Source organism: Elephas maximus, chromosome 8 (genome assembly GCF_024166365.1).
Source record: "Elephas maximus indicus isolate mEleMax1 chromosome 8, mEleMax1 primary haplotype, whole genome shotgun sequence".
Classification (NCBI taxonomy): domain Eukaryota; kingdom Metazoa; phylum Chordata; class Mammalia; order Proboscidea; family Elephantidae; genus Elephas; species Elephas maximus.
Genome location: NC_064826.1, coordinates 46,483,987 through 46,498,544, shown reverse-complemented (window position 1 = coordinate 46,498,544; position 14,558 = coordinate 46,483,987). Strand labels below are relative to the sequence as shown.

At 37.8% G+C, this 14,558-nt stretch overlaps 1 protein-coding gene across 4 annotated transcripts in view; it reads right to left on the bottom strand.

Annotated features, from left to right (window-relative positions):
• Nucleotides 1–14,558, bottom strand: part of FBXL13 (F-box and leucine rich repeat protein 13) — a 358,734-nt gene that overhangs the window by 288,763 nt on the left and 55,413 nt on the right. For all 4 annotated transcript variants that reach the window (XM_049893085.1, XM_049893086.1, XM_049893083.1 and 1 more), the window contains exons 5-7: nucleotides 12,148–12,302; nucleotides 8,663–8,769; nucleotides 2,931–3,098 (exon numbers count right to left, since the gene is read on the bottom strand). In XM_049893085.1, the coding sequence (XP_049749042.1) occupies nucleotides 2,931–3,098; nucleotides 8,663–8,769; nucleotides 12,148–12,302 (430 nt within the window). The remainder of the gene's footprint in view (nucleotides 1–2,930; nucleotides 3,099–8,662; nucleotides 8,770–12,147; nucleotides 12,303–14,558) is intronic.

Here is a 14,558-nt window from a genome sequence, read left to right as displayed (position 1 = left end):
CTCAGAATATACCCTAGAGAAATAAGAGCCTTCACACAAACAGATATATGCACACCCATGTTTGTTGCAGCTCTGTTTACAATAGCAAAAAGCTGGAAGCAACCAAGGTGTCCATCAATGGATGAATGGCTAAATAAATTGCGGTATATTCACACAATGGAATACTACGCATCGATAAAGAACAGTGACGAATCTATGAAACATTTCATAACATGGAGGAACCTGGAAGGCATTATGCTGAGCGAAATCAGTCAGAGGCAAAAGGACAAATATTGTATAAGACCACTATTATAAGATCTTGAGAAATAGTATAAACTGAGAAGAACACATACTTCTGTGGTTACGAGGTGGGGAGGGAGGGAGGGTGGGAGAGGGTTTTTTTTACTGATTAATTAGTAGATAAGAAGTGCTTTAGGTGAAGGGAAGGACAATACTCAATACATGGAAGGTCAGCTCAACTGGACTGGACCAAAAGCAAAGAAGTTTCCAGGATAAAATGAATGCTTCAAAGGTCAGGGGAGCAAGGGCGGGGGCTTTGGGACCATGGTTTAAGGGGACTTCTAAGTCAATTGGCAAAATAATTCTATTTTGAAAACATTCTGCATCCCACTTTGAAATGTGGCATCTGGGGTCTTAAATGCTAACAAGCGGCCATCTGAGATGCATCAATTGGTCTCAACCCACCTGGAGCAAAGGAGAATGAAGAACACCAAGGTCACACCACAACTAAGAGCCCAAGAGACAGAAAGGGCCACATGAACCAGAGACCTACATCATCCTGAGACCAGAAGAACTAGTTGGTGCCTGGCCACAATCGAGGACTGCCCTGACAGGGAGCGCAACAGAGAACCCCTGAGGGAGCAGGAGATCAGTGGGATGCAGACCCCAAATTCGCATAAAAAGATCATACTTAATGGTCTGACTGAGACTAGAGGAATCCCGGCAGTCATGGTCCCCAAACCTTCTGTTGGCACAGGACAGGAACCATTCCCGAAGACAACTCATCAGACGTGAAAGGGACTGGATAGTGGGTAGGTGAGAGATGCTGATGAAGAGTGAGCTAATTATATCAAGTGGTCACTTGAGACTGTGTTGGCATCTCCTGTCTGGAGGGGGGATGGGAGGATAGAGAGAGTTGGAAGCTGGCAAAATTATTACGAAAGGAGAGACTGGAAGGGCTGACTCATTAGGGGGAGAGCAAGTGGGAGAACGGAGTAAGATGTATATAAACTTATATGTGACAGTCTGACTTGATTTGTAAACGTTCACTTGAAGCTCAATAAAAGTTAAAAAAAAAAATTATTCAGGAGAAAAAGTTTTTTGTATTGTACTTGCAACTTTTCTGTAAGCTTAATATTGTTAAAACTAAAAAAAAAAGCAGTATGCTTGGTAAAAGATAATTGTTTAAAGCAAAATAATAAATTATATTTTAGGCTTTATAAATATGTAAATATAAAATGTATGACAATAATAGCACAAAGCACAAGAACGGAAAAATGAATTGTTGGGTTTTTATGTTAAATGGAAAGTGGTATAAAGTTATTTGAAGGAATATATGATAAGTTAAAAATGAATATTGCAAACTCTAGAGTAGCCACTGATTAAGTAAACAAAAAACATCATCAGTCAAAGAAATAGGAGTTCAAAAAACAAACACAGCTGCATAAGTCTAGGAAGGAATGTGATATAAAAAAAAAAAGTGATATAGTTTAGAAAAACAACTAAGAATGAGAAGACATATTAGTAACACAAAAAGAGAAATAATTAGGGCAAGGGTGATAAACCAAAAAAAAAAAAAAAAAAACCCAAACCCACTGCCATCGAGTCAACTCATAGCGACCCTATAGGACAGAGTAGAACTGCCCCATAGAGTTTCCAGGGAGCACCTGGCAGATTCGAACTGCTGACTTCTTGGTTAACAGCCATAGCACTTAACCACTACACCACCAGGGCAAGGGTGATAGACTTGATTATATACAAATTTTAAATATCTGTTATCAAAGGACTCCACAGGCAAAATTGAAAGCAAACATCAAGTGCGGAAAAAACATCTCCAAATGTATTCCAGACAAAGGATTAATATTGCCAATACATAAAGAGCTATTACAAACCAATAAGAAACCTGTAGGAAGTTCAACTTAAAAATAGGCCAGATAAAAACACTATGAGCAGACAACTTATAAAGGGAGAAACAACGGGCAAAAATATCCTTAAGTCCATGCTATTACAAAGTGCAAGATATATAAATATTACACTTGCATTTCAAGTTTCCAGAAATAACTCAATTCTCTGCATTTAAAGAGTAGGTTCAATATATGGGATTTTAAATGTAAAGTTGCCAGCAACCAGAATAACATGATATTTTGTAACTGTTCAGCCATTTATCAGGTAGTTCTACCTATCTATCAAAATGGGACAGAATATAACCAGAAGTTGGAATTATGGTTTCTTTTTCAAAAAGCAATTCAATGAGCTGTTAGATATAGACATGCGACTCTTGTTTTTTATGAATTCACAATCTAAGGAAGAAACATGATACCATAGATATTTTAACTAACTGACAGGTGCAACAAGACATTGCAGAATGAAGGCATAGTGTTTAGGTTAAGGGACTAGGGACTAAAAATTAGAAGATAAGAGTTAGTGTCTTTAATATCTGTTAAATCTCAAATGACAACGTATGCTTAAAGGAGGAAGGGAATATTCTTTTCATTCTTATTTCTAATGGTTTCAATTTCTCCATTTTTAATTTTTGTATTTATCTTATAACATTCCAAATGAATGACCTCCAAAAATGAGATTTTCCGAAGTTATTCATTAAAAAAAATTTTTTTGAAATATGACTTCTATCACTCACGTAAGGTTCATAAAACTACTCTTTAAACAAGCATTGTGAAAAGAACTGGTTAAGACATACGAATAATACAAACCTGTAATATTGCTCTTTCAGGTAACAGTGAAATGTCAAATGGAAGACTCTCACCTACTAGAGAGAATTCAGATGGACTTCGTCGAGGAAACATGGATTCTTCTTCAGTCACTAATTTTGATTTTGACTTACTTTTCCATTTTCTTAGTTGAAGTTCATGTTTTAACATCTGCAATAAACATAATTATAAAATCCATGGAATTATTGTAGGGGTTAAATGAAGTTATATATATAAAGACTTGTTAACAAGCTACATTATGCAGATGACACAACCTTGCTTGCTGAAAGTGAGGAGGACTTCAAGCACTTATTGATAAAGACCATAGCCCCCAGTATGGATTATACCTAACATGAAGAAAACAAAAATCCTCACAACTGGACCAATAAGCAACATCATGATAAACAAAGGAAAGATTGAAATTGTCACTATTACTCAGATTGATTACTTGAAATTGTCATTTTTCTTGGATCTACAATCAACACCCATAGGAGATGCAGTCAAGAAATCAAACGATGCTTTGCCTTGGGCAAATCTGCTGCAAAAGACCTTGAAGACTAAGGTGTGCCTGACCCAAGCCATGGTATTTTCAATAGCCTCATATGCATGTGAAAGCTGGCCTTTGAATAAAGAAGACAAGGAAGAATTGATGCCTTTGAATTGTGGTGTTGGTGAAGAATATTGAATACACCATGGACTCATGGACTACAAAAAGAAGGAACAAATCTTTTTTGGAGGAAGTACAGCCAGAATGTTCCTTAGAAGCAAAGCTGGCAAGACTACATCTCACATACTTTGGACATGTTATCAGGAGGGACCAGCCCCTGGAGGACATTATCCTCGGTAAAGCAGACAGTCAGCAAAAAAGAGAAAGAATCTCAAGAAGATAGATTGATGCAGTGGCTGCAGCAATGGACTCAAGCATAATAACAACTGTGAGGATGGCACAGGGCCAGGCAGTGTTTTGTTCTGTGGTACACAGGGTCACTATGAGTTGGAACTGACTCAATGGCACCTAACAACAACAACAACACATATATATACATGCATATAATATATATATATATATAAAATCGACTCAACGGCACTGGGTTTTTGGGTTATAATGTGTGTGTATAAAATACTAGGTATACATGTATTTATACAACAACTATTATGTGCAAAACATTATGCTTTGCTCGAGCAACTGGAGTCAAATGTAGTGTTAACTTAGTGATAGACAAAGAAACAATAAGAATCCAGCAACTAGAGATAATAGTGTCACTGCTGTGACTGTTGTACCAGGCTTCACTTCAGATATCTAGACTCTAATGGAAATAAATGTAAATTCTTATATTAGTATAGAATGGAAAGTCTTCAGAGATAGTAGAACAAAATAAAGTTTTTAATTAATCACTATCGTAAGAGAAGATTACTTAGAGTACCCCCTGACTTCTAAGGAGGAGACTTTACTGTCCTTTGCAGGCGAGCAGTATGTGAGAATGTCTGGGAGGAAGCTGGCTGGAATCAGAATCTTTAAGAGACCCTAAAGAGTGAAAGATTTTCAGAAAAATGAAACAACACCCATACCTCACACCATGTACAAAAACTAACTCAAAATGGATCAAAGACCTAAATATAAAATCTAAAACAATAAAGATCATGGAAGAAAAAATAGGGACAAGTTAGGAGCCCTAATACATGGCATAAACACAATACAAACCATAAATAAAAATGCACAAACACCAGAAGAGAAACTAGATAAGTGGGAGCTCCGAAAAATCAAACACTCATGCTCATCCAAAGACTTCACCAAAAAAGTGAAAAAGATAACCTACAGACTGGGAAAAAAACTTTGGCTACGACCTGTGCGATCAAGGTCTAAACTCTAAAATCTACAAGATACTGCCAAACCTCAACAACAGAAAGAAAAATAACCCAATTTAAAAAATGGGCAAAGGATATGAACAAGCACTTCACCAAAGAAGACATTCAGGTGGCTAACAGATACATGAGGAAATGCTCATGATCATTAGCCATTAGAGAAATGCAAATCAAAACCACAATGAGATACCATCTCACCCCAACAAGGCTAGCATTAATTCAAAAAACACAAAATAATAAATGTCAGAGAAGTTGTGGGGAGACTGGAACACTTACACACTGCTGGTGGGAATGTAAAATGGTACATCCACTTTGGAAATCAATTTGGTGCTTCCTTAAAATGCTAGAAATAAAAGTACCATGTGATCCATCAATCCCACTCCATGGAATATATCCCAGAGAAATAAGAGCCATCACACAAATAGATAGATGCACTCCCATGTTCGTGGCAGCACTGTTCACAATAGCAAAAAGATGGAAACAACCTAGGTGCCCATCAATAGACAAATGGGTAAACAAATTATGGTACATACATACAATGAAATACAACACTATGATAAAGAACAATGAAGAACCCGAGAAACAGCTCACGACACGGACGAATCTTGAGGGCATTATGCTGAGTGAAATTAGTCAGTCACAAAAGGACAAATATTGTATGAGACCAACACTATAACTCAAGAAAAGTTTTAAACACAGGAGAAAATATTCTTTGATGGTTACGAGGGTGGGGAGGGAGGGAGAGGGGAATTCACTAATTAGACAGTAGACAAGAATTATCTTAGGTGAAGAGAAGGACAATACACAGTACTGGGGAAGTCAACACAACTGGACTAAGCCAAAAGCTAAGAAGTTTCCTCAACACAACCAAATACTTCGAAGGACAAAGTAGCAGTGGTGGGGGTCTGGGGACCATGGTTTTGAGGGACATCTAGGTCAATTGGTATAACAAAGTTTATTAAGAAAATGTTCTGCAACCCACTTTGGTGACTGGCGTCTGGGGTCTTAAAAGTTTGTGAGCAACCATCTAATATGCATCAACTGGCCCCAGCCTACCTCAAGCAAAGAAGAATGAAGAACACCAAAGACAAGGAAAATATTATCCTAAGAAACAAAAGCCTAAGACCAGAAGAACTAGATGGTGCCCAGCTACCACCAATGACTGCCCTGAAAGTGAACACAATAGAGAGTCCCTGACGGAGCAGGAGAAAAGCGTGGAGCAGAACACAAATTCACGTAAAAAGACTAGACTTAATGGTCTGACTGAGAGTGGAGGAACCCCTGAAGACATGGCCCCTGGACTCTCTGTTAACTCAGAATTAAAACCATTCCTGAAGCCAACCCTTCAGACAAAGATTAGACTGGACTATAAAACATAAAATACTCATGAAGAGTGTGCTTCTTAGCTCAAGAAGATATTCAAGACTAAATGGGCAGCACCTGTCCAGAGGTGGGATGAGCAGGCAGAAGGGGATACGAACTGGGTGAATGCACATGGGAAACCTGGGGTGGAAAGAGGGAGTGTGCTGTCACATTACAGAGATTGCAGCTAGGGTCACATAACGATATCAAGAAATTAAAGTATAATTGTCTAAAGATTTAATAATAGAGGAATAGTAATCAAATCCCAAGAAATAGTCATTAGCTTTAATTCAACCACATCTCAAGTAGATATCTTGATCCAGATGCTGTATTTTAAGAGATGTATAATGCATCAGATAAAGAACACATTCAGTACTGTTTGTTGGGTGAATGGAAGGAAGGGAGGGAGGGAGGAAAGAAGGAAGGAAGGAAGGAAGGAAGGGAGGGAGGGAGGGAGGGAGGGAGGGAGGGAGGAAGAGATGGTAATTGACAAATTAAACTCCATTCACAAGAGCGTTCCCAGAGATTTTTGACTCTAGGAAACACAACCCATAAAATATTACCGAAGCAAGAAAATTCATTTAGCTTAGAAAAGACTCTAGGGCTAAAAGCAATCATTATATTTAAATATTTAAAGCACTGTTACGGAAAAGAAGTTCTGATGGACTTGTTCTGTTTTGTTCCACAGACTATACTACACTCAATAGGGAGAAGAGAGCAGGATGCAGCTTCAGAAACAAAATGATAGACATTTCTAACTAATGCTACTATCCAAAGATTTCTAATTACAGATAAGACAGCTAGCTAGCACAGGCTGCTGCATCCTTCCCAGGACATAAAACTGGAGATGCTACAGAAGAGATGAAGAGATTGATGAATCTTATGTTCGTGCTGAACAACTAAGACCAGACATATGAAATCCCCCCAAGGGAAGGTCAAAACTGTCTGAGACCACATGGAGAAGAAAGATGATAGCTTGGGACTGGAGGAAGAGGAGTAAGAGTCAGGAATTGGACTGGGACAGAGCTATTTCCTCTGCCACATGGATTTGAGAAAGCCCAAGTCTGGAGGTGACATTGGAGCAGGTGAGTATAGGTCAGAACTGGAAGGCCCCTCTCCTGTTCTATTAATAAATTTCACAGCTCAAAAAAGAAGAATGCTCCAAAAAAGAACCAGGAACACGCTATCATGATCACACATAAAAACATGATTAGAAACAGCAATTATGAAAACAAATTAAGACACTGACCATAAAAACTATGATTCTTCAAACAGAGAAGTCAATGAATGGGTTGAACGGTGGAAATGGAAGCAACCAAAGGAAAAATTAGTGATGTGGAAGATATGGTTCAATGAACTCTCTTAGAAAATATTAGGAAGGGATAAGAAGAAAAGAAAAAAGAGATGAGAGAATTTAATAAGGTGACAGCCATTATATCGGAGACCAGAACTAAGGGAAGAGAATGTGGTGATACCAGTCTTAACATGTGACCCAATTTTGCAGGAGCGAGGCATGGGGATTGATCCTGCCCTCCACAGGACAACCACAAAACAGGGAGGTTTAATTTTCTTCCTATTTTTCTCTGTCTTATTTATCCTGACTTTGTGTTTCAAAGAATATTAGCAAACTATTTCCTACTAAAGAACTACAAAAAAAAAAAAAAATCCAGCATGCTAGTAGTTACTCTGAATATTCTCCAACAATATTAGTAACAATATACTACTAGCTGAAGCAAACTACAGGTATTTTTAAGTTTGGAGGAGTTTGCTTGAGTCCTCTGTTTCAGTTGTTTAACTCTTAGTGGGTGTCTCAGTTAAGAACAGTCCTTTAAGTTTAACAATTTAATAATAAAAAAACTTAATAATTAAAATTATAATTTCTCAAATTGGATGTTGAAAAAGAATGAATAAATAGCAATATAATCTTATGTAGAAAAGGAATAAATTTATTCAGTCTTTATCATTTATGATATTCATCATAATATGATTATTATTTCTCTACTAATCTACTAATTTCTCTTCCATTTTGGATATCTATACCTATTTAAGAAAACCCTGGTGGTGAAGTAGTTAAGTGTTACGGCTGCTAACCGAAAGGTCAGCCGTTCGAATCCACCAGGTGCTCCTTGGAAACTCTATGGGGCAGTTCTACTCTGTCCTATAGGGTCACTATGGGTCGGAATCTACTCAACAGCAACAGGTATAACAGGTATATCCATTTAAATATTTTTAAACAAAATTCTCAGTTTCTTCATCAGTAAATTTAAATAAAGTGTTAAGAGATTTTTCTTTCATGTTAATCATTTAAACAAAGCAACAGAATTTATTAGGAAATATTTTGGGTGCTGAAGTGAAATTTAAATTACTGAGTTAAAAGAACAAAGCTGCCACTGAAAGTACATAATAGTCAGGATTTTAGTGTTTTCCATATATAGCATTATTACCTGAGGCAATGAGATTAACAGCTTATGAATATAACTGCAAGATAATAAGTTTCCAATATACCATACCAGGTCATCTTCTCTCTTTCTATTCTTATATCTTGCTTTATCCCGCCATTTTGTTAGGATATTTATTAGCTTGTAACTATACATCTTTTGGATCCGCAACAGTGTCTCTAAAAAAAAGTTGTTATTGTATATAGTCAAAACTGTTTCCAAAAAACAAAGTATTTTAATATCCCATCATGTTTATAATATGAACCAATGTTGCATCTGGTAATTTTTGCTGAGCTGTAATTATATCTGAAATTAATTACTTTGGGAGCATTTGATAGTACTCCTGAGACTTTATTAACTTGTAAACATCACCTTTGTCCTTAGAAATTAAGATGTAATAGAAATGTCAATATACATATCATTTCTTTTTTAACTAATCAGTTATTTATAAAATTCCAAGCTCATTTATAAAAAATATAATTATGAGGTAGTATTCAGATCTACCATATTTTTACACAAATAACACATGCCTTCATTTGTTTGCCAATTACTCCCTCCTCCCACCTTGAGGTATTTTCATAAGTGCCGCTATGCCACTATTTTTTTTACACGTTGCTGTGAAAAAAAAATAGCGTAGAACACTGTCCCGGTATTGTATGATTGTCTACCATTTTGCCATCTGATGTGATTTCCCTATGTGTTGTAAATCCTATCACTATGATTTAACGAGATGGATTAGTGACCGTTGTACTGATGAGAGCCACAAGATTGGATAGTGTCTTAAGCCAATCTCTTTTAAGATATAAAAAAGAGAGAAGCAAGCAGAGAGACATGGGGACCTCATACCATCAAGAAACAGTGCTGGGAGAAAAGCATGTCCTTTGGACCTGAGGTTCCTGTGCTGAGATGCTTCCAAATCAAGGGAAGATTGATGACAAGGACCTTCCTCCAGAGAGAGAAAGCCTTCCCCTGGAGCTGGCACCCTGAGTTCGGACTTCTAGCCTACAGGACTGCGAGACAATAAACTTCTCTTCGTTAAAGCCATCCACTTGTGGTATTTCTGTTATAGCAGCACTAGATGACCAGTACAAGCATTTACAAAATACCCCAGGGCGGGTGGGGAGGTGGGTGGGAGGAGCAACTGGCAAACAAATGTAGAAGGCATGCATGATTTGTGTAAAAATACAATAGTGCCTTTGAATTTAATTAAATGCCCTATGATTTAAAAGACTTCCTTTTATATGTTAGCCAGGGATCAAAAGCTCAAATACAAGGGCCAGGCCAGGAAGCAGGGTATACATCCCTGCTTTATACAGAAGCAACTTAAAGAGGGATAAGAAGATAAAGAGCAGGAAATAGAAAGGGGGTAATACATGGAGAAGAGGCAGGTGAATGACATTAGGGAAATGGAGAGCAGAGAGATGGCATTAGGGAAAAGCAGAGCAGAGAGAGAGGAGGGAGGGAAGGAGGAATGAATATTGGCATTATCACATGGGTCAATCTAACGGTGAGAAAGATGTTGGGAGGTGGGGGAAACAAAGAGCAAGAGAGACAAGCGATGAATACAGAGAAATAAAAGAGAAGGAGGGGATGCAAAAGAGGGAAGAGGGAGGAAAAGTGAAAAGAAAAACAAAAAGAAGGACCAAGAAACTGCCAAGAAGAGGGAAAGGAGTTGAGAAGCAGAATAAAAAATTACAGCCTAGAAGTGCAGTGTTTCATTCTGTCATACACAGGGTAGCTATGGATGGCACCTAACAACAAGTTCAGAAAGGAAAACAAACTGACAGAAAAGCCATTCTACTGTAAAAAACTAAACCGCTTTTGCTACAGAGCTTGTGGTTTATCCAGGATATGAATTTTAAAGATAGTTATCACCTATTATCGGAGCCCTGGTGGCACAGGGGTTTAGAGCTCAGCTGCTAAGCAAGAGGTCAGCAATTCCAATCCTATGGTGCAGTTCTACTCATAGGGCTGCTATACTCATACAATCAACTGGACTGCAACGAGGTTTGTTGTCGTTGTTTTTTATCACCTATTATTACAACCCTTTTAAATTCTAGTCAGCCAGTTCACCAGTTTCTAGAGTCCCTAGAGGAGACCTGATGGTGCAGTGGCTAAGTGCTCGGCTGCTAACCGAAACCTTGGCAGTTGGAACCCTCCAGCTGCTCCACGGTGAGAAAGACGTGGCAGTCTGCTTCCGTAAAGATTACAGCCTTGGAAGCCCTATGGGGCAGTTCTACTTTGTCCAGTAGGGTCTCTATGAGTGGAAATTGACTCGATGCCAAAGAGTTTGTTTTGGTTTGATTTGGTTTAGGGTCCCTGGAGGAGCTCTAGTGGTGCAGTGGTTAAACACATGGCTGGTAACCGGAAGGTTGCCCACTGGAAACCTACAGCCTCTTCACAGGCGAAAGATGAGACAGTCTGCTTCCCTAAAGGTGGGGCAGTTCTACTCTGTCCTATAGGGTCCCTATGAGTCGAAATCAACTCACCAGCAACAGGTTTTGCTAGAGTCCCTGGGTGGTGCAGTCAACGAGCTCAGCTGTTAACCGAAAGATTGGAGATTTGCGTTTACCCAGAAGTGCCTCGGGCTAAAGGCCTAGTGATCTGCTTCCACACAATCTGCCATTCCATTGAAAACCCTATGGACCGCAATTCTACTCCGACACACATGGGGTTGCCATGAGTCAGCATCAACTCCACAGCAACTGCTTCACCCCTCCATTACACTTACGTTAAAATCTTCCCAGGGTCCACTCTGAGTTACCAACAGCAGCCTGTCAAAGGATAATGTATCTCTAGGCTGCAGCAGCTAAAACAAATTGCTATCTGGTGAGCTGGATAAAATCTAAGCAAAGGCTGAGAGCTCTCTATTTCCGCTCCCAAAACCCCATACATGCACTGTCCACCCTTGCACACACACCATTATATCTATCAATGTTTTAAGTAAAAAAGAACAATTTTTCTTTAAGTTTTATCATATATGCATTAATTGAAATATCTATAAAGACTGTAGAGCTCTCTACAAAAATCAGTTTTGGTTACCCACATTCAGTATAGGAGCCCTGGTGGTGCAATGGTTAAACACTGGGCTGCTAACCAAAAGGTCAGTGGTTCAAACCCACCAACAGCTCCACAGGAGAAAAGACCTGACAATCTGCTCTTGTAAAGATTACAGCCTAGGAAACCGAATGGGGCAGTTCTCTGTCATATAGGGTCACTATGAGTTGGAAACGACTGGACAGCATACAACAATAACAACGTATACAGCTCTCTATTATGTAAAAAACTGATAATAGATCCTTATTTAAACTTATATTTATATACCCATATACACACTTACAAATAGCATTTTATTTTAAATATCTTTTTATTACAATAAAATCCTTTGAGACAAGTCTCATTAAATATTTTAAATCAGTGAAACTACCCTCATTTTGTGACAATTCTCTAAACATAAAAATAGTAAGTCTCTAAATGAACAAACTATGTGTAATTAAGTTTCTTCAGTTTGTAAATAAATGAATACAAAAACTAATTGCTACTACATAGGGACTTACCTTTACGTTGCTGTTTTTTATTTTCCACATACGGGTGCCAGTGACAGAATATCCATCTTTGAAGTCTGAAGTCATTATACTCCTTTGCTTTTTTCATATTTTTAGCCATAGTCTCACTTTCACTTACACGGGATAGTATTGTGTCTCTCCAAGTGCTACACACAGAAAATATAGAAAAATAATAGTTTGATATTATGGAAATACATTTGTAAATAAATTAGGAGGGAGAAGTGATGCCTCCCTTATCCCCTCAAAAACCACAGCACAGAGAGAAACTTCCACAAACTGTGCATGGCTTGACGAATTCCTGATGGTTAGAGAGGAAAATGGAAATTATACGACAGTTTTATATTTCTCTTTGGACAAGATAAAGAAATCACAGGAAAAAGTCATGCTATCATAACTTCAACTTACCAAAGGAATTACCCTGGTGTTAACCCTAGAATACGCCTCTAACATATTTATTTCAGAAAAACAAGAAAATAGGGTACAGTATTTGAAACTTTGGGGCCATGGGGCTTCCTGGCCTTCTCTGAGTCTAGGATTGTATTAACAGTATACATTCATTCCATTTAAAATAGATACATGATTGTATAGAAGAGCAAAACCTTGGTACAATTAAAAGAAATATAATAGAATTTATGATAGTATAGATTTTCATGCAATTTTACAGTACATGAATAGTTTGGGCTTTAAATAATCCAGATTAGCATAAATTTGCAAATAATTGTCAATGACCAATGGTAATTGCCATTTTAAATATAATGAATCACATCTTTTATTTAAGAATTTGAGAAATATCAAACAAAGCTTTATTTTATGTTGCCCAAAATTAAACTGGAATCAAATATATGTAAATGCTTCCTTGGCCCAAGAAGGCTGTGATCCAGACAGTAGATTTTCTTCACAGTTCAGGTAAAGAGGGCCTTATAAAGTTCAGAGTTGAAATGTTCGGTCTTGAATCAATCTCAAAACAGTTCCAGAAGTGGGGCAATGCAAAACACGAAGGCTGATTGCATAATCTGTGAGCTTCCTAGTTTCTTCCAAATCAGACCTTTGCACTTTACTGAGATTTATTTAGTTGAATGTTAAAAGGTCTTGAATTCCCAGATAAATTCAAATGTACATATTAATTCTAGAAAATATGGTGGTGAATATTACAATACACGTGCATACGTGCATATGCAAACACATATGTACACAAAATTAACAACAAAAGAAAACCCAGGAATGATGTTGAGTTAGGGATGAGGATTCCCTAAGTGCTAACCATGCACCACTAACCTCAAGCAAATTCTGCCAGATTAGTATGATAGGACTGGGAACTGACATAAACCTTTTTTCTCAGGACAGCGATGCAAAGAGTTGTGGCCAGAAAAGCAGAAAACTTAAGTAAATCCTACAAATATCCCCCAAAATGGAGAAACCAAGACTTGTGAGATGAGTGACCCAAAAAAGGGCAGGGGTCCCCATGCATGAGCTCTTCCCCTACAGATACAGCTGTTCTCCAGGGCTTCAGTGGAAGGCAGGCTGGAAGAAAAAGGCTGCAGACATTCCTCATGGTTTCTTACTGATTCGTCATCTTAATAGTAGCAAACACTTTACCCAATATTGGGAGAATCATAATGTGGAGTGGCAACACTACTCTTCCAGAAAAAGAAAAAATACACCCACTTATTGTATGAGGCAAGCATAAACTTGATACCAAAACTCAACTAACCAAAAACCAAATCCATTGCCATCGAGTGGATTCCGACTCATAGCAACCCTATAGGAGAGACTAGAACTGCTTCACAGGGTTTCCAAGGAGCACCTGGTGAATTCAAACTGCCAACCTTTTGGTTAGAAGCCGAGTTCTTAACCACTGCACCACCAGGGCTCCAGACTGGACTAGACAATATAAGAAAAGAAAATTACAGGCCACTCTCACAAATGAACATATATGCTAAATATTTACAAAGTATAGTGGACAAAATTCAGTAATGTGTAAAAAGGATAATACATCATGACCTGGTTACAGAAATGCAGGGTTAGTTCGACATTAGGAAATCAGTTGATGTAATTCACCACATTCACGGATTAAGAATTACATGATTATCTCAACAGATGCTAAAAAGGGACTTGATAAAATTCAGCAGGCATCTATCATTTAAAAAACCAAACTCTTAGCAAACTTCTTTAATATGATAAAGGAATCTACCAAAAACAAACAAAAAGCCCTACAGCAAACATGATTTTCAGTGGTTTCACTTTGAATGCTTTCGCTTTAAGTCCTGGAATAGGTCAAGGATGTCCTCTATCTTCACTTCCATTTAACACTGTACTAAAAGTCCTAGCAGCATAGTAAGGCAAGAAAAGAAGACAACTGGAGAAAAGAAACTGTCCTTTTTCACAAATATCTAAATATGAAA